This window comes from Solea solea, chromosome 2, assembly GCF_958295425.1.
Source record: "Solea solea chromosome 2, fSolSol10.1, whole genome shotgun sequence".
NCBI lineage: Eukaryota > Metazoa > Chordata > Actinopteri > Pleuronectiformes > Soleidae > Solea > Solea solea.
Window position 1 is genome coordinate 38,132,955 of NC_081135.1, and position 19,113 is coordinate 38,152,067.

General features: G+C 40.6%; 1 protein-coding gene across 2 annotated transcripts in view; it reads left to right on the forward strand.

Moving 5' to 3' along the window:
- Window positions 1–19,113, forward strand: part of pikfyve (phosphoinositide kinase, FYVE finger containing) — a 29,789-nt gene that overhangs the window by 320 nt on the left and 10,356 nt on the right. Inside the window, exons 2-21 of one of the 2 annotated variants that reach the window (XM_058619275.1) lie at window positions 2,267–2,466; window positions 5,210–5,371; window positions 7,883–7,992; window positions 8,529–8,700; window positions 9,026–9,233; window positions 10,719–10,745; window positions 10,981–11,070; window positions 11,770–11,926; window positions 12,188–12,345; window positions 13,431–13,542; window positions 13,805–13,952; window positions 14,620–14,784; window positions 15,084–15,146; window positions 15,326–15,455; window positions 15,891–16,071; window positions 16,161–16,235; window positions 16,410–16,517; window positions 16,601–16,741; window positions 17,045–17,171; window positions 18,066–18,946. In XM_058619275.1, the coding sequence (XP_058475258.1) occupies window positions 2,283–2,466; window positions 5,210–5,371; window positions 7,883–7,992; window positions 8,529–8,700; window positions 9,026–9,233; window positions 10,719–10,745; window positions 10,981–11,070; window positions 11,770–11,926; window positions 12,188–12,345; window positions 13,431–13,542; window positions 13,805–13,952; window positions 14,620–14,784; window positions 15,084–15,146; window positions 15,326–15,455; window positions 15,891–16,071; window positions 16,161–16,235; window positions 16,410–16,517; window positions 16,601–16,741; window positions 17,045–17,171; window positions 18,066–18,946 (3,399 nt within the window). In that variant the 5' untranslated portion in view covers window positions 2,267–2,282. Of the gene's footprint in view, window positions 1–2,266; window positions 2,467–5,209; window positions 5,372–7,882; window positions 7,993–8,528; window positions 8,701–9,025; window positions 9,234–10,718; window positions 10,746–10,980; window positions 11,071–11,769; window positions 11,927–12,187; window positions 12,346–13,430; window positions 13,543–13,804; window positions 13,953–14,619; window positions 14,785–15,083; window positions 15,147–15,325; window positions 15,456–15,890; window positions 16,072–16,160; window positions 16,236–16,409; window positions 16,518–16,600; window positions 16,742–17,044; window positions 17,172–18,065; window positions 18,947–19,113 lie in introns of those variants that run through there. The other variant, XM_058619283.1, reaches the window with a different exon arrangement.

Here is a 19,113-nt window from a genome sequence, read left to right on the forward strand (position 1 = left end):
GTACTCTTTAATACTTGACTTGTTTTACAGCAGTCGCTGCTACTGAAGCGCAAAATGAAGTTAAGATGTGCTAATTTTGTGTTGCGTTTATCGCGTATGAAAACACACGCTGACACAATGGTTAAAGTTAAAAAATGCAAAGTGTAGTCAAATTAGCTTGTCGTTTCAAGGCACACAGACAACTATCAACCAATGACTCTGTGAAGTTAGTTTCTGATACGACAGTAAAGCAGAATTGGAGTGTGGTCATTGGAGTTATCAGATCTGGACTAGATTAATCCATAGAAGCTAAAGACTCAGTTACTCTTGTGTAATCCACACCAAAATAGACCATGTCACACACAGTTTGCTGCATATCAAGACATATTGGGACCAGGTTAAGCTTGAAAACACGTCAGTGCGTTGACATGCATCCTTAATGTCATGTAAATGGAGCTCAAACAATTACTCGCGAGATTAATCGATCGTGAAAATAATCGTTAGCCGCAGCTCTTCGTGTAAACATGTTCGTCGGACTAAAAATCGAGCAATCTGAAGCCAACTTCAGACAGTTAAACGGCGTGAACGTCCGGTACACGCGAGCTCGTGAGAGCCGCGGCGCGTGCCCTGGTCAGGTGGACAGAGTGGGCTGTCAAACTTGAGTCACGTTGTGACGTCCTGTTGTGGTCACATGACGAGGTGGAGCTCGTGCTGCTGCTTGTGTTGTATCCTCTTTGCGTTTTAAGTCGTCGCCTCTCAAACGGAAACAAAAACTGTCGCTCTGTTCCGCAGGTAAGTGACACCTAAAGGGATGTTCCGGATAATTCCACGGTCAGTTGTTGAACGCGGAATGACGATTTATTGAAGTGAAGTGAACCAGGCGCTTGTTCTGATCTCGTGGGGTTAGTGTGAATATGTGTGTGTTTCCTGTCAAGGGAAAACGGAAATTTCATAAGTAGACTTACGTTATGTATTTTTTCATGTTGTCATATGATCTCCAAACAAGTTGAAATGATTATAATTATTGTTATTAGTAGTATATAAGGAGTATTAGTGATAGTAGTTGTAGTAGACTTAAAAAAGAGCATTTTTTTTCAAACTTGTGTCACAAAGTACTGCACATCATCAGTGGATAAAACAGACCAAATAAATATATCAACAGAATAAATAAATATATCTAACTTTTTGGTAACTTTGGATTGTGGACAACGAGCACTCGATTAATTGAGGATTTTGAATAAACATGTAATTGATCATTTTCACAGGAATTGCGAAATATGTTTATAGCAAGTGTGCACTATGGTGTAATAAAGGCAGAAATACGGATTCAAACTTTATTTTACCAATCACATTTACTTCAATTTTAGCAGATTAAATAAAAAAAATACAATAAATCAGTCAAATACAATAATTACATGAATGTGTAAAACAAATGCAGCGTAACAAAAGCAGAAATACGACTTCCACATGGACATGAATGACATCGCTGACTCCACCTGTCTTTGATTTCTTAATTACTTTTATTAGTAGAATAATAACCTCATTGTTTTCAGTTACTGTCGATGGCTCCCATTTGTTTATGTTTAAAAGTCTTTTTTAAATGTTCTCAAATGAAATGCTCAAATAAAAACCCTTTTTCCTGAATACATCTATCTTAAAGCATGGTGTAAGTACATTTTTGCAGCATTTATCAAGTTCCTAAGAACTAAATATCGGTGACCTTTTATTTACACTCATCGTTATCAGCTGCAACATTTTGTGACATTAGAGGCGATGATGATGAAAGTCACTCTGGTTATTCCACTTTATTGTTTATTTACAGCTTTGTGACAGTGACACGAGTTGAGCCACGTTAGTCGTGTTAAGCTGCACGTTATGATTTCAGCGTAGTAATTGAAAAGTCCTGATGTGTGATGCAAGTCAGAAGAAGACACAGCAGTTGTTGATATTTTTTGTCTGCAGTAACAGGTTTTTATTGCACATGTAACTGTACATTTCAGGAACAAGGTTTTTTAAATAATCGGCATCAGGGCCACAGATCTGATTCTGTTTCTATTCAATTCAATTGATATCGAGAAATTGCTTCATTGAGAGATGTTTCTCTTTCCATACCAATTTTGCATGACATTTTCAAAACTAATGCTGAAAATTCTGTCAGTAGAGTTCCCATAGGTTTTTGAAAAGCTCGAATTGCTTGAATTTTGTGCAAGAAAGACGTGAAGTTGATATTTAGGTAAATGTCTTAAGCTGTGTCAACATATAGTTTTCTTTTTACTCTTTACCGCAGGTGGAGTAGCAGCAACATGGCTGCTGACGACAAGTCGTCGCCCTCGTCCTCCACGGACTGGAGCGTGGATCCGCCCGTCCTCTCGCCCACAAGCACATCACAGCTGACCCACTTCAAACCACTGACGCCAGAGCAGGATGAACCCCCTCTCCGCTCCGCCTACAGCTCGTTTGTCAACCTGTTTCGCTTCAATAACAAAGGTCAGTGATGCACATTTACACGGCCGTGGTTACGTTTATATACCAACATTTTCAGGGTGGTTTAATTCAAGGTGGAATTGCTGTCTTGAGCCTCTTTCACATTAAAATGAGCAGGTTTTGAGCTCTCAGTTTGTTTACTACGCCGCCATGTTGGCAGGAAAAACTTGAGGCCATTTGAGGTCAGTTTTGCAGAACTCCCTCGGGTTATTTTTTTTTACAAGAAGTTAAATATGTATTCAGCAAATTTACGTTATTTAGCTGGAGGCTACAGTTTACACGCTGAGGATTTTGTTTGGGGGGGGGGACCTGCGTCTGTGAGTGTTTACTTTTCAAACGGATGCTTGTAAAAGATTCTATTTTCAGAATCAAACCTGGTAAACAGTAAACAGTGAGTAGCATCCAGACATCATAAACATCTGTCCTCATCTGACTGATCTAAAGTTCACCCCGTGCATTTAAATGTATCCTGAATCTCACTTCCCTCTGTGTTTATTTTATTTTAATTAATGTATTTGTATTTATTTATTTGTAAATGAATGAATGAATGAATGAATTATAGAGCATACACACACACAGATAATTTAGGTCAAAATACATGTATCCAGTTTTATAAAAACAGGAACAATGTCACAAAATTCCAAATCAGTCAAATCAGTCTAAAAATCAGAAGACACCCACGATTGTCGGCAGGAAGATGAATTTCCACAGTGTGGGATCAATAAAGTCAAATCTGATCAAGAACATATATTTTCTCTTTTATAAAAAGGTTCATAAAGGAAAGTTTTGAATTAATTCTCTTGTATAACTTCCTGTAAAGGGTCTTAGTAAATCATTATCGTGACAATGACTCAGTTTCAGACTTTGTATTTCCTTATGTCACAAGTTTTCAGATCCAACTTCAGGTGTGAACAGAGAGAGAGAGAGAGAGAGAGATTTATGTTATCCTGATTTATAGCAGATATATGTGGATATAAAGCTGCACACAGGTTGTTTCTCTGGACTCATGAAACGTCCAGGAGTGACAATACACTGTAAAATAAAATAGAATAGCATTTTCTAATCTATATATATATATAATATTTAGTGCATTACGCAAATGTATTCCCTAATAAATATGATGATTATCAATGCAACAGCCTTTAAAACCAGGAAAAGCAGATATGACGATGTCCAAAATCAAAGACCAGATCATGTCTCATGTCACAATTTATAGATATAACATCGATATATTACTCAGCCTGCACGCACACTCACACACACAACATTTAATTCGAATCTGATGAGTTTGATGGAAATATTGTGGGCTGTTTTTTTTTTTTTTTTTACAGATTTGCCCATTATAAGATATTTTTTAATGGAAATTTAATGGGAACATACTTGGGAGATCACCCACCATCACAGAATAATTCAAACTGATCGGTCAACAGAAGGACAAACTTGAACCTGTACTTAATTACCAATGCGTGAAGTGAAGTGAAAAACACTTTAACTAAATTAAAAGGAGCCGATAGTGAGTTTGTTAATTTTGTCACAAGACGAAACTCCCTGATTCGCCAAAGTGTGAACATCACTGAGTCCGTGCAGTTTACGGACGTGAGGGCAAATTATAGCCAGAGTCTTGTGAGGTCATGTGATGGAAATATGCCTTCCTGGGTCAGAGCTGGGGAGCAGTGAACCACATGACTCACTCGTGTGTATGTGTGTGTGTGTGTGTGTGTGTCATCCTGCCTTTTAAGACTGTGAACAGCAGTGGTTATAAACCTCACTCTGACGTGAGTCACAGATGTGATGTAGGTATGATGGTGTATGGCAGAGAGCAGCTGCACTTTGTTTCACTTAGAATGGACGACACAAGACAACAGACTGTGTGTGTGTGTGTGTGTGTGTGTGTGTGTGTGTCTTAAAATGAGATTACGTTCGGTTTTCTGTCCCCATACAAATGATGCTGAATTAAGAGAGTTCTCAGGAAATTACTCCGACAGATTCCTGTGTGCAGATTATTGTTATTTTTACCCACGTTTTATGCCCTTTTTAATACATTTTATCAGTTTTTTTATGTATTTTAGGCACTTTGGTCCTAATAAAATTGGATTGGATGAGATTAGGGGCTGCAAAGGGGTGAAACATTCCCCCATAAATTTTACGGAAGAGACTTTATTTTGGTGTTGCAGCTGAATATCTCACACCTCACTCTCATAAGTGTTTTGGAGAAACTATGTGGCCTTCTGTTGGTGTCAAAACCCCCCAAAAGATGTTTAGTTTGTCCATTGTATGCTACTAAAATGAAAAACATGTAAAATGAGTTGCTTATCTTCCATATTAACCTAATTTTACACAATTTATTCACCGTTTACACACTACTGCTAAGCCATACCTTTCTTTTTCTTTTTTTTTTTTCATTTATTCACCACAGAAAACAGCAATAGAAATAGTATTGGAAAAATAAATCGGACAGACAGATTTACAGTAACAAGTTCAGCGGATTTACAAACAGTGGGAACATATAAAACCCGAGAATAGTGGGAATTTTAACAGAAACTAAAAGAAGAGAGGCAGGTGGACTACAATCAACTGGTATTAATATTAATATCATTAAAAGGAAGCATGAACTCAAGAATGAAAACGACGTTTGCCTCTGTTTCTGGTGGACGGAGCCTAAATTAAATTTGCAATGATGCAAAACCTCCCATTTGAAAAGAAGGATCCTCACAGTGTGTGTTTGTGTGTATGTGTGTGTGTGTAGAGGAGGGACGATCTCCCTCGGCCACTTCAGAGAAGTCCGACGAGCCGTCCCCTTCTCCCCAGTCAGAGAGGAGGAGCTGGTCCTCCAGTCCTTCTCTGTACGGATCCAGGGCGCACCGGAAGCAGCATGGCGATCACCTGCGACGCACCTCCACCGCCTCAGGTAACAACACACACAGACACACACACACAGTGCAAATGTTGATATTAGAGGCTTGTTTGTGTTCCTGTAACCAGATAACACACCTGACATGAATCACAAACAGGTTTATGAAGGTAAAATGCGACTATAATTAAAAACTTTTAATTATAGAGAACATATTGAGACATACGTTTTATTCTCACATGATTCCCTGATTGCGTTATCTGTGATTTGGATCACTGTGGGGTCTGTTCTGTGTTGAATAAACTAATCACAGGTCACTGATAACACCACAGATGTCGTCTCACATTAGGCTCTTTGATGCAGGTCCGTCCCATGGAAATAATCCAACATGTTGGTTTATTTCCCTGTACTGATGCATGTATGGGCTGGATAGCAGGTCTGAGCAGAGTTTTGCATCTTGCCAGTGTAGACGGAGACGCTACGGCGGAGCGTTTTCAAGTTTTCCACTCTGGAGGGTGGTTTCAGATTTTTGCGTTTTTAAGCCCCAAAAACGAACTTCCGATATAAAATATTTTGTCGTTTTTACCCACAAAAACCAGTTTCTCTGTAGAAATAGAAACAGAAGAAAGAAGGAATAAAACTAGTAAACTAAATAGTTCTATCAAACTATTACTATTATTATTGTTATTATTATTATTATTATTATTATTGGGTGAAGAATAATCCTCATTTATAGAGCGATTTGCAATTCAACACCAAAATATTCTGAGAACTTTCAGAGAAAATGGTCACAAGGAGCAAATAAGGGATGATTGGTGTGTTTTTAAGTGTTAAAGCTGAATTTCACACTTTGACTGTAACGTCCACTCTCGTGTCTTTTTTGTTTTACAGTGGATTGGCCAGGTGAGCGAGAGGCCTCATGTACTTTGTGTTTTTTTTAACTTGCTCTGAATGAATGAATGAATGAATGCTCTCACTCAAAGTGTGGTTTGGTGTGTGTGTGTTCTTGTTTTTGCAGTTCTTTCTACTTCTATTATAGCCTTTGGTTTGCTCTGATGTTTTTTTATTCAGATACTAATAACTGTAATTAGAGGTCGACCGATTGTAGGGCTTTTAAAGTCTTATAGATCAGGGGTCTCAGGGCCACAGGAGCTTCAAGTCTGGTCAGTCAGGTGTAAATACTGTCCAACTGTGTGTAAACCAACTGTTCACTCACGATATTCCATCATAACATAGCACTAACAACATTCGTGATGCTATTTCACATAATTTCAAATGAAGTTTGTTTGTTTGTTTTGATAAGGAACCATGTCCATAGTCAGTTTTATGAGTTTTCCTTCTTCCCTTATAAAGGCCGTGGTGAAGTTAGTTTGAGAAAAGCAGATGCTGGATGAGAGTATGATTTCTTGGTGTGTGTCTCATTGGAGAGTCGGAACGAGGAGTTGACCGTGTTCTAGTTGAGAAGTGGTTTCATTATGACATGATATTCGGTGGCGAGCCACATAAAAATCAATTAGGGAAACGCATATTATGGCCCGCGGGCCACAGGTTTGAGGCCTCTGCTCGACAGTATAGCAACAAACATTCAACAGCAAATATGAAACAATAAGACAGAAGTGCAATTACCAGTAAAAGGCAGGTGGCAGCAATCTTTGAGTGCTATGTCGGCAGTTAATAAGTACAGTTATTACAGTAGTTTGGAATATTCATCTTGATTCTTTTGATTTCAACCTTCATTTCATGGAGTCTTTAAACTTGCTGTTTTATCATCAGAAGAAAATCATGTTCACACATCTTAAACACAGCTGACTGAGCAAATAAAGCGATTTGAACGCATCAACGCTTGTCGAGCCATGATATGCGTCTCCACGTGACAGACGTCAGAGGATCCACAGATATGGTTGGAAAACATTAAGCAGCTAATGCGATGAATCAGTCGACCTCTAATTGTAATTATCTTTGTCATGATTTGTTTCTAACAAAGTTTGCTCGACGTATTTTCATTTATTGCCCAGTTTTTTTTATTGACGCATCATTATTTACTGATCGTTACAGTTAATATTCAGTTCTTTATTGATAATGAAGTACATTAACAAATTTTTGTCACTTTAAATGCACTATGAAGAATATGAAGAATAGGGATATATATATATATATATATATATATATATATATATATATATATATATATATATATATATACATATATATATATACATATATATTAGGGATGAACACAAGTATTCGATTATATCCTTGATTATAAAGAAGTTACTGTGATGTATTTGTAATATATTACAGTAACAAAAAAACAAAAAATGTTTTATCAGTGATTATATTAATTGAAACAAAGCTGGTTTGTTTGCTTATGTGTGTGCGTGTGATGAAATTTGTGAGGTTTCTTGAATGCACCTTGAAGCTGCTGCTCTAATATAACACGCTGTAGACTCTGTGGCAGTGATGGGGAATTTAGCAGGGTCGTTGAATGCATATTTGACAGTTGGGGGATGTATTTAGTTGTGAAAAATAATAATAATATTTCTTTTGGGTGTGTGTGTGTGTTTGTAGACGGCAGCAGGAAAGCCGACGCTCCTCTAAGCAATCATGACCCTCGCACGGCCGTGCAGCTTCGCACCGCACTGAAGAGGCTGAAGGAAATCATGGAGGGAAAGAGCCAGGTATTCACGCCCAAGTCGAGCTGTTTATCCTCCAACATGAGTAGAACTGTTTAATTGGCACAGCCTAAATGTATATGTATTTAATGAATTGGTTTCTAAATTGTTTTAACAATCATCAATAACTATTCTAAGTCTTTTTCTGTAAGATTTAAAACCAATTTTTTAGCAACTTCTTGAATGTTGATTTATCAAAAAAAAATCTACACATTAATTAATATTCAAATAATCGTAAGTTGCAGCCCTATGTGTAGTTATGCTAAACTTCTTGAAAGTCTCTGTGGATTTGGGCTGCAACGATGAATAGATGATTAATTGTTTGACTATTTTGATCGTAACAAGACGTTTGAAACCATCATCATTTTAAAACTGATCATTTTAAACACTGATCAAGATTTTTCTTTTAACATTTTCTGACAATTTATGGACCAAACAACTCATCAGTCAATGAAGACAATAATCGACAGATTTATTAATTTTGAAAATCCTTTCAGTTTTCGACAGTTTTCATCCATTTTCCACACCGTCTCTCTCTCCAGGACAGCGACTTGAAGCAGTACTGGATGCCAGACAGTCAGTGTAAAGAGTGTTACGACTGCAACGAGAAGTTCACCACCTTCCGCCGCCGCCACCACTGTCGACTGTGTGGCCAGATATTCTGCAGCCGCTGCTGCAACCAGGAAATCCCTGGAAAGTTCATGGGCTACACAGGTACGACGAGAATCATTTAGTGCCGTATTCATCTTAAAATGTTTCTTGATATGATAACTTTTATCCTTTGTTGTCCTGGTTTTCTTCATTCTGTCTCTGTCATTGTGCGCCTTATAATGTAAGAAGACAAAGACTGGCTTGGTCCTGGAAAGTCCTTAAAAAGTCCTTGTATTAAATGTAAACCTAGGTGTGGGAACCCTGATTACTTGCTTCTACCGAAATAAAGTCTGTGGAGATGATGGACTGAATCAGAATTGCATGAAACTCATGTGACGTTGACAATTGCAGATTTAACCGTCTCTTCATCTCTTTCTCGTGTATCCAGGTGATCTGCGAGCCTGCACGTACTGCCGCAAAATCGCGCTGAGCTACGCTCACTCTGCCGACTCGGGCTGCATCGGCGAGGACCTGAGTGCGCTGTCGGACGCGCCCTGCTCCGTGTGCGTGCTGGAGCCCAGCGAGCCCCGGACGCCGGTGGGGGGCCGCAAGACCAGCAGGAACATCTTCCTGGAGGAGGACCTCACCTGGCAGAGGTAAACACACTCTCTGAATGTCAGGAATCTGTTGTAAATGACATTTACAAACAATGTATATAACTGCATGATGCCTTCACTGTCACTCATGAACTCATTCGTCCAAACCTTAACCACAAACTTGCCATTAAACCATAAAATCCATGGCTTCACAGTAAGGTTTAGCTACTAATTTATGTAAATTAAAGATGCTTTAATGTGAGAATGTAGTGTTGTGAGAATGTTTTTGTGTCCAATACTGACACAGATATCAGTCTGACGTCTGTGGTTCCTAAACTATCTCTTAGTTAAAATTAATGTATACATGTTTAAAATAAAGTTTAAAATGGAATCGTAATTCATTTTTAAGGGTTTTCCCACCTAAAAATGTTTAAAAAGTGGGACCCCTCATAGAAAGTTTGGCAAACCCTGTTTTTCTGTTTTTAAATAGATTATTTTCACTGATTTTGATCATTATCAGACTATATCACATCACATCATCCAGGCTTTTTCAATGTGCCTTCAAGCTAAAACGTTTTTATTCTCACACGCTGCTAACAGATTTCTGTCTCTTGTCACGAGTTAAAACGTGTTTGTGTCACGTTGCGATTTTGCTCAGGAAAGAAAAAAAACACTGTTGTTGTCCTCCTTTTTCCACTTTAACCGTGCGTGTGCTTCCTCCTCCTCCTCCTCCTCCACCGTCGGTCCATCCATCAGCTGTTTTAAAACACATGCACATGCTTTGAATGTGCTGAACCCTGTGCAGGGTTAACACACTCACACCATGTAACACTGCGTTAAATATGATTTGACCCTGTCTGCTCCTTTTGTCATAAAGAGCCGTTAACGCTGTCTCTCAGTCGTTAAAACATAAAAGAAACAGAAAAAAGCTGATTGAAAACAATTGGAACATAAACATGAACGCTATTTTCTGAATGAGAGCAGGACGGAGAAAGAGTCTCACAGCATCTGTTGCTCTTTCAGAAAAACTCATCAACCTTCAATTTTCTAACTGGCCCCACACACGGTAGCTCAGTGGTAGAGGGAGTCGTCTTTCAGCTTGAAGGGTGTGGGTTTGATTCCTCTGGCTCCGCTAGTGTCACACGTGTGTCCGATGTGGCGCAGCGTGTGAACGGGTATGAGAGATGAGTGACAGAGAAACACGCTGCACGTGGCTGTGAAGAGGTGTGAATGGCAAAATCAGGATGAATGTGATAAATATTGATAAATCTTTGATTGTGATAGAATTAAAAAAAAGACATCTGTTCCTTTTTATTGTTATAATGACTTTCTACTCATGATTCTCGCTGCTCTTTTTTATCAAATTGGTGAACATTTGAATCACTTTATTTAACCATGCACAGATCTAAAAGGGGAAATGAATGCTTGTGCATGCTTTGTAAAAAAAAAAAAAAAGCAACATTTGCTTCTTGCTTGAAAAAAACTGTCTTCTTTTCTGTCTCTCTCTCTATCTCTCTGTCTCCCTCTCTCTCTCTGCTGGCGTAGAAAAACTCCTGTTGGGATGAGGAAGAAGTGAGTCTCGCTTATTTTTTTCTTTTTGTTTTTTCCTCAATTCATTTCTTCTCGTCTGTCTGAGGTGAAGGCTAACGCTCTCTCGCTGTGTTTTGAGGAAATGCTCTTCTGCATGCTCAAATTTGACTGACCACGGGGGGGTGGACGTTTGTGTTTGTGTGGAGATGTCAGAGCAGGTGGGACACGTCACTTACACTTCTGTCTGTCTGTCTGTCTGTCTGTCTGTGTTTGTCAGTATGATTCACCAGGAGCCGCAGAGCGGCGGCCTCACGTCCAGGCTGACAACGCTGCAGGAAGACGTTGGCAAATCACCGGGGAGAAAGAGGTCAGTCAGTCTGAATTTACTTTATTCATGTTTACCTCATCTTTATAGCCTTTGTATTATCCTTAAGAGATAAATATCATTAAAAACATTACTCTTATTTACTTCTTTATGTTTTTTTAGAGCTGCGAATAACGATTGTTTTCCTGATCGATTAACCTGACGATTGTTTGGTGCATAAAACGTCGGAAAATGACGTTAAACGCAAAGTGTGAAGTCCCGTTGAACAAGTTCAGCTGTCGGCGACATCTTCTCGGATCAGGATTCATTTAGTCATGTTTATGTGAGATGGTAATATCTATAAAGACCGTAGGTCACTCCTAGACCGTTTGTGATATCTAGAAAATTCAAAAACTATGGACCGGCGATCTGTCCAAGGTGTGACTCCGCCTTTTGCCCTATGTCAGCTGAGATTGGTACAGCAACGCCTCATGTGGAGGATGAAGTGGTAGAAGACGTATGGATGGATACCGGAAAGCACAGAAATAGAGATTTGAACTGGAACGAGCGTCCAAACACAGACGAGATTCACCAGAGTGTTTTTGACGTCAGCTTCTCAGTGCCGTAATTTTTGATAAGGAAAGTGAAAGTTACTTTGGAACAAGAAAGCTGAAGCACTAAATCATCTGATAGTCACGATGCACGTAAGAGGGTTGATCACCAACATTCTCAGCAGTAGTAGTTTTAAATACTTCCCCGCAGGTCTGCCAGCGTGACCAACCTGTCTCTGGACCGCTCCGGATCGTCCATGGTGCCGTCGTACGACAGCTCCGTCAGCCCTCCGACAAGTCGAGCCACGTCTGGCTCCAAGAGCGGCTCCAAACTGGACCACAGCGAGGAGGAGAGGAAGATCCTGCTGGTGCGTACGATGCTTATTTTCTATTCTAAGTATTGGCAAAAATGAAATGTACCGCCCATAAGTGTATAACAGCTTTATAATGTAATTTGTGGCGTGTGAAAGCTGCTGTAGTTCCCCCGACATTCTCGGGTAGTTTTGTTCTTTGGTAACAGTCTGCAGTCTAATGATGAGATGTCACTAACTCCTACATCCTGAACCCTTTAATGTCATCAATCACGGAGCAGAAAAAACACATACATCTGCTATCATCATTTCTCAAAGGACTCCTCGCAGCTGAAGGACCTGTGGAAGAAAATCTGCAACAACAACACAGGCATGGAGTTCCAGGACCACAGGTACTGGCTCAGGACGTACCCCAACTGCATTGTGGGAAAGGAGTTGGTCAACTGGCTTCTGAGGAATGGCACCATCTCCACCAGGTTAGCGTCGTACAGTATTCTCTCCTCTTTCTTCACCGGCTCCAAACATCGTTATCAGAGAGACGTTTATCTCAGTGACCTTTGCCCCCCTTTTTTGTTGATTTTGTAGAAAATAAAAGTATAGCACCAGAGCACCAATGATGGAATAATATTTTTTTTTTTGGATAATTAGATTTGACGTACACGCTGTGTAAAAATTTAATTAATAGTATATTTCTTCAGTTATATCCGGCTGAAGGTTGGAAAATACTTACTGATCAACTTTCAACGTTCTTTTGAGGATAATTGTTGTAATTATTCAAATCACCTGTAAAACTGCTGGAAAATGTATGGAAAATGAATATACTAATAATTACACAAAGACTCAAAATAAACAAGCTGATTATTAAAATATAGGACGACGACGATTAATCAGTTCCCAAATTCATCACCTACTATTTTACTAAGTTTGCCGCTTGTGAATATTTTCTGATTTCTTTGCTCCATGTAACAAAGAATTAAACATTCATTAATTTTAGTTTGTGTACAAAACAAGACAGTTTGGAAAAATTTTCTGACCTTTTTTTGACCAAATGATTGACGGAAACTTGGTCAATTGAAATGATATCGTCAGTTGCAGACTTAAATAAAATAATAAACTAAATAAATAATAACTAAAATAATTGTCTAAGTTATTAACTTAGTTATCGTTTAACAACCTTCAGTTCTTCTTTATAAACTCTTGTTGAACTTGAACCACTGATAATTATTGACATAATCCAACCGTGGATGGAGTTGCTGTGATAACCAGTGATAAGCACTGTCCTGTAAATAGTGAAACAGAAAAACGAGGTCAATTTTGTTTGACTTATTATCACTTGCTTTTATGTGTTTTACATCTATTTATGAAATGTTTACACTGTATTTTCAATAAAGCAAACTGAAAGAACCCACTGCATGTGTTTTCCCTACAACACACCTGATTCTAATGTCAACATTTGAATGAGGTGTGTTGGAGCAGGGAAAACATCTAAAACACTCAGGGTTGGTGAGTTCCCAGGAGCACAAAGAAGAAGAAAGTCATTTCATTTTCTTCCTTCTCTCAGAGCTCAGGCCATCGCCATCGGCCAGGCGTTGGTGGACGGCCGCTGGCTGGATTGCGTCACCCACCACGACCAGCTGTTCAGGGACGAGTACGCTCTCTACCGCCCCCTCCAGGTGAGTTTTCTGACGAGTAGAAGCAGCACACGACGGGGAGACGTTTCATTTAATTTTTATTTATTTTTCCAGCTGTTTCACATTTTCCTGCCACATATTTCAGACGCGTCACGTGTTTGCGATTGATCGCCTCGGCCCGGGGATGTTTTTGGGAAACACGGGGTCAGATCACACAGGCAGCTGCAGTCATTGATTCTGTGAGCGAGGTGAAATGTGCTGACGTGACATCTCTCTCTCTCCCTCTCTCTCGTCTGCTCACCAGAGTACAGAATTCTCCGAGACGCCGTCTCCAGATAGCGACAGCGTCAACTCGCTGGAGGGACACTCGGAGCCGTCGTGGTTCAAAGACATCAAGTTTGATGACAGCGACACGGAGCAGCTCGCCGATGAGAACGACGACACCATGCCCAGTACGTACACCGCCTCGCTCCCACTGCTTTTAAAGCTGCACTGTGAGTTCTGCTGTTTGTTTGGTTGTAAACAGAAGTGACGTAACATTTGTTTGCCGGGTCTATAAAGTGAAAACAAGCTCCGTGAGGCAGAGCTATCTGACCAGGGAGCGTTTGTGTGTATACAGAGCAGAGGTGGGCGGAGACCAGAAGTGTTTGTCCCGTCAAACTCCTGAATGACTGGGGTTTTTTGAGCGACATACGTCCTGAGCGACATTGATTTTCTTAAACTCCAGCTCATAGACAGATTAATTGATTAATTAGGCTGATTTTTAGCATTTTGTACTCATCGTAACAAAATAACAAAATAAAGGAAATCAATATTTCTGTAAGGACCAAACAACAACAACAAACAAGTACTAAATGAATCCAGGAAATAATCAAAAGATTAAACAATTACGGAAATAGCCCCAATTTTTTTTTTGATTTTTTGATTCTCCTTTATTTTTAAACTCCTCCTTTCCACACCTGCCATTCCTTAGATCATCAGCTGCCTGCACAGGTTTACTCTCTGTGATTTTTAAACTCCCTCTCGCTGCTCATTGACGTGTCCCTGTGTCTCTGTGTCTCTTTGTCCCTGTGTCTCTTTTTCCCTGTGTCTCTGTGTCCCCTTTGTCTCTGTGTCCAGACTCCGCCAGCCCCAGCAAGAGGACGTCAGTCAGCAGCTTCCAGTCGGTGGTGGACAGCGACTCGGCCTCGTCCATCAACCTCAACATGGAGCAAAACAACGTCAACTTCCACATCAAGAAACAGTCCAAGTATCCGCACGTGCCTCCTTCTGCTGAGCAAAAAGGTAAATATGGCACAGCCCAGAGGTTGTTCTGCATCCTGGCCACAGCGCCTCCTACTGGCACTGACACATCACTTAGACCTGAAGCTAAAATAGACACCTCTCTAGGTTTTAAACTTGTCTTTGTGATGTTAAAAGTGTAAAAGTGAGTCCTGTGTGTACTTTTCCTTTCGTAATCATGAGTAATTAATTAAATCTTTCTTTTTTATAAAGGAAAATAAAAGTCATTTTTACAGTTTTAAAGTCGTCGTGTGTGGACTGTGAGTGAACAGAGTCTCTGTGTGATCTCTCTTCTCTTGCAGCTGAATATCTTTTGTCCGAGGACGGAGGACAGAACATTGTCATAAGCGATGCCTTCATTAAAGGTCGGTTTGATTTGAACTGAAATTTGTGTGGATATATTTTCCAGAATTTCAAAATAAAAGTGTTTTAGATATGGAGTGATATATAGTTCAGAGTAAATCTGTAAATAAATCGAGTTTGAGACCTCTGTTCTCAGGGAATCTGCGTCTCCCCTATTCATGACCTGATGTTTTCCCCACAGAGTCTCTGTTCAACCGTCGTGTTGAGGAAAAGGCCAAAGAGATGCTGTTCACGCCGCTGGGTTGGCACCACAGCTCTTTGGACCAGCTGAGAGAAGAGAACGGAGAGAAGAAGGCCATGGAGAGGCTGCTGTGAGTGTCCAGTCAACAAACATGTCACATTTTCTGAAGTAAAGTCGTTGTTTGGTCCATGTCCGACTCGTTAAACCCAAAAAATCTTAATTCTACTGCAACCTTGAAGGTTGACACCTGCTATTACGACCAGCGTTACTTGTTCAGCTGACCTGTGAGTGTGAAATTGTTCCCCCAAAACAGTTTCTTGCAGCTCCACATTGGTTGAAAAAACAAAAAAACTAAAATTTTCCACCCCTTGAATCTCCATTTTCCCTCAAAATAGTGTCTCAGAGCTTCCAAAACACAAGTCGTGTCGATAAAAATACTTTAGCGGATTCTCCTGAACTTGTTTCTGTGCGTACGGCCTCGTAGTACTCACGAGAAAATTGTATGGCTATTTTTTTTGTGCTGACACGTGACCGTAAGAGAATAAATGTGTGTCCGTTTGTTCAGCTCGGCCAACCACAGCCACATGATGGCGCTGCTGCAGCAGCTGCTCTACAGCGAGTCGCTGTCTCTGTCGTGGCGGGACATCATCGTCCCCGTGGTCCGTCAGGTCGTCCAGACGGTGAGGCCCGACGTCCGCAACTGCGACGACGACATGGACATCAGACAGCTGGTCCACATCAAGAAGGTCGGGGACGTCCTCACACATTTATTCAGAGAAAAAGAAAATAAAAGTGCTTTTTTAAATAATAACAGAGTTTTCTCTTGTGTAATTAGATCCCTGGAGGTAAGAAGTTTGACTCCATGGTGGTGAACGGCTTTGTCTGCACCAAGAACATCGCCCACAAGAAGGTACGAGTCACTTTTTCTCTGTCCCGCCAAAAATATTAAACATTATATACATTTAATACATACAGGATGGCTTTTATTTTATATTTTCCCACCAGATTTATCAGAATTCTTTGTTTAGAGTAAATGTAGTGAAACCAAATGTGGGAATTCTGATTCTTATATTTGTGTTTTTAGATGAATGCTTACATCAAGAACCCAAAGATCCTGCTGCTGAAGTGTTCCATCGAGTATCTGTACAGGGAGGAGACCAAGTTCACCTGCATCGACCCCATTGTCCTCCAGGTCCGTGAGTTCCCACACCGTCACTGAAGAATCACGTCTCACTCCGGTTTAACTCTTTATTTTTTTTCTTCTCTCTCCCTCAGGAACGAGAGTTTTTGAAGAACTATGTTCAGCGCATTGTAGACGTCCGTCCGACCCTGGTGCTGGTGGAGAAGACGGTGTCTCGTATTGCTCAGGACATGCTGCTGGAGCACGGCATCACCCTGGTCATCAACGTCAAACCGGTGAGTGTCCGTCACTGTTGAGACAAAAACCAAATGTCCACTTCACTGAAACTCCACTTTGGTGACCTTAGTGCTGGCTCTAAATTTACAATTATATTTAAAAAGAAGTCACTCAATATCACTTATTTTTTAATTTTCAGCCTCATTACTTGTGTTTTAGCAGAATTTGACCATATTTATAGTCAATGTCGTTGTTTCTAACAGTTTTCAAACTTTTCCAGTCCAGAGAAACAAACGTACCCAAACCAGGGCTGTGTTACTGATCCCATATATTCTTCTTCTCCCCCCCCCTCGTTTCTGCAGCAAGTCTTGGACAGAGTGCGTCACATGACGCAGGGAGACCTGGTCATGTCCATGGATCAGCTTCTCACCAAACCTCGACTTGGAACCTGCCACAAGTTTTACATGCAGCCGTTCACTCTGGCCAACAGTAAGACCAACATCTGCACACTGAGCTCTTTTACTGATAACTTAAAAATATGATTTTAATAAGGTTTTTTGTCAATTCTTAAATATAAAGGTGCAGAGCTTTCTATCTGCATCATCTGCCTCCAGTTTGTTAGTATTTGTAAATATGGAATGTCTGTATTTTCTGAAAGATTACACACACAAATGCACTTATGCTGCTAGTATTGCAAAAGACTTTACTAACTTTACCAAAAAAACTGTTACAAAGAACAAAAAATGTTTCAAAAGGTTGTAATGGTTCACAAATATGTTACTCATCATAAACATGACTGATGTGACCTAAAAATGTTACAAAAAACCTGTTGCTAACATTACAGAATCATTATGTGACAAAAATATGTTCCACAATTTTGTAATTTACAAAATATCTTATGTTACAAAACATTACAAAATGCCGTAATGTAACAAACATGTTCCAAAAATTTTGTAATGTTACAAATGGGTTTCAAAATGTTGTAATGTGCATAAAAATATCGTATCCATTCCATAACGTTACAAAACCATCACATTTGTGTCAAAAAAAAATGTTGTAAAGTAACAGAAATATGTTTCAGAATTTTGTTACGGTACAAAAGAATGTCACTAAAACATCAACGTTTCACAAAATCATTCACAAAATACCGTAATGTAACAAATTTAATCATTACGAGTTATAAAATGTTCCAAAAACATTATTTACTGTACCCAACAAAAAATGATTGTAGGCTCCCTCTCGCAGCGTTTTCACGTCACCTGAAATATGAACATTTGAACCCAGTCACGATCATCTCACTCACAACTTATTGTGTATTTTTGTTATTGCTATAATGTGGTGATGTCATCGTCTCACCTGCCTCTGTCCCGCCTCTCCTCCCAGACAACGTGAAGACTCTGATGTTCTTCGAGGGCTGTCCCCCTCACCTCGGCTGCTCCATCAAGCTGCGCGGCGCCTCAGAGTACGAGCTGGCGCGGGTGAAGGAGATCATCATGCTCATGGTGTGCGTGGCCTACCACTCCCAGCTGGAGATCTCCTTCCTCATGGACGAGTTCGCCATGCCGCCCAGTTTGTCTCAGAGCCGCTCGTTTCCCTGCCTGCTGGACGGCACGTCTGCAGAAGAAGACGAGGAGGAGGAGGGAGAAGAGAAGGAGACCAACGGAGAGAGTCAGGAGAAGACCGCAGACACTGAAGACTCATCAGCGGGAGGACAGTGTGAGGAGGAAGGGCTTTTCGTGGAAGCTACGTCCACTAGCGATGAAAGGGACAGTCTTCCTGAAGCGCTGACACAGAGCTCGCCCTCTTCTGGACACCCAGAGACAATGATGTCCACTCCATTTTCCACTCCACCTGCACTTCCTCTGGCTGTCTCGCCTCCGTTTCTCATGGAGGACGACCAGGAGTTGACGCTCTCGGACACACTCGTCCCAGCGTCTGAGGGGGAGACGAGAGAGGAGGACGAGGACGAGGAGGAGGAAAGGGAGAGTCTGGTGAAGGAGGAGTCTCTCAGTATGGAGGACGAGGACGGCTCACAGACACCGACTCCCCGGCTGTTCTGCGATCCTCTCCAGGACGATACTGGGACATTTGTGGCCGAGCAGGTGGCGTCGTTCGACGACCGTCTGAAGTCCATCTCTGTCGTCTTCAAGCAGGAGCTCAAAGACATCATCCTGTGCATTTCTCCCTTCATCACATTCAAAGAACCTTTCCTTCTCACTCCGCCGGGCAGGCACTGTCCCAGCAGGGATTATTTCCCCGAACAGGTACGAAGCTTTGTTGGCAACACTTTACGTCTCGACTTTTTCTTGTAATAATTACCGGTCGAATCACAGTTGTTCTTCTTATTCTTGTAATAATTTCCGTCACCTTCTCTAAAAGCTCTAATCTCCTGAGCTCTTTTTTCAACCAGTGAAAACGCCCCCTGGTGGCT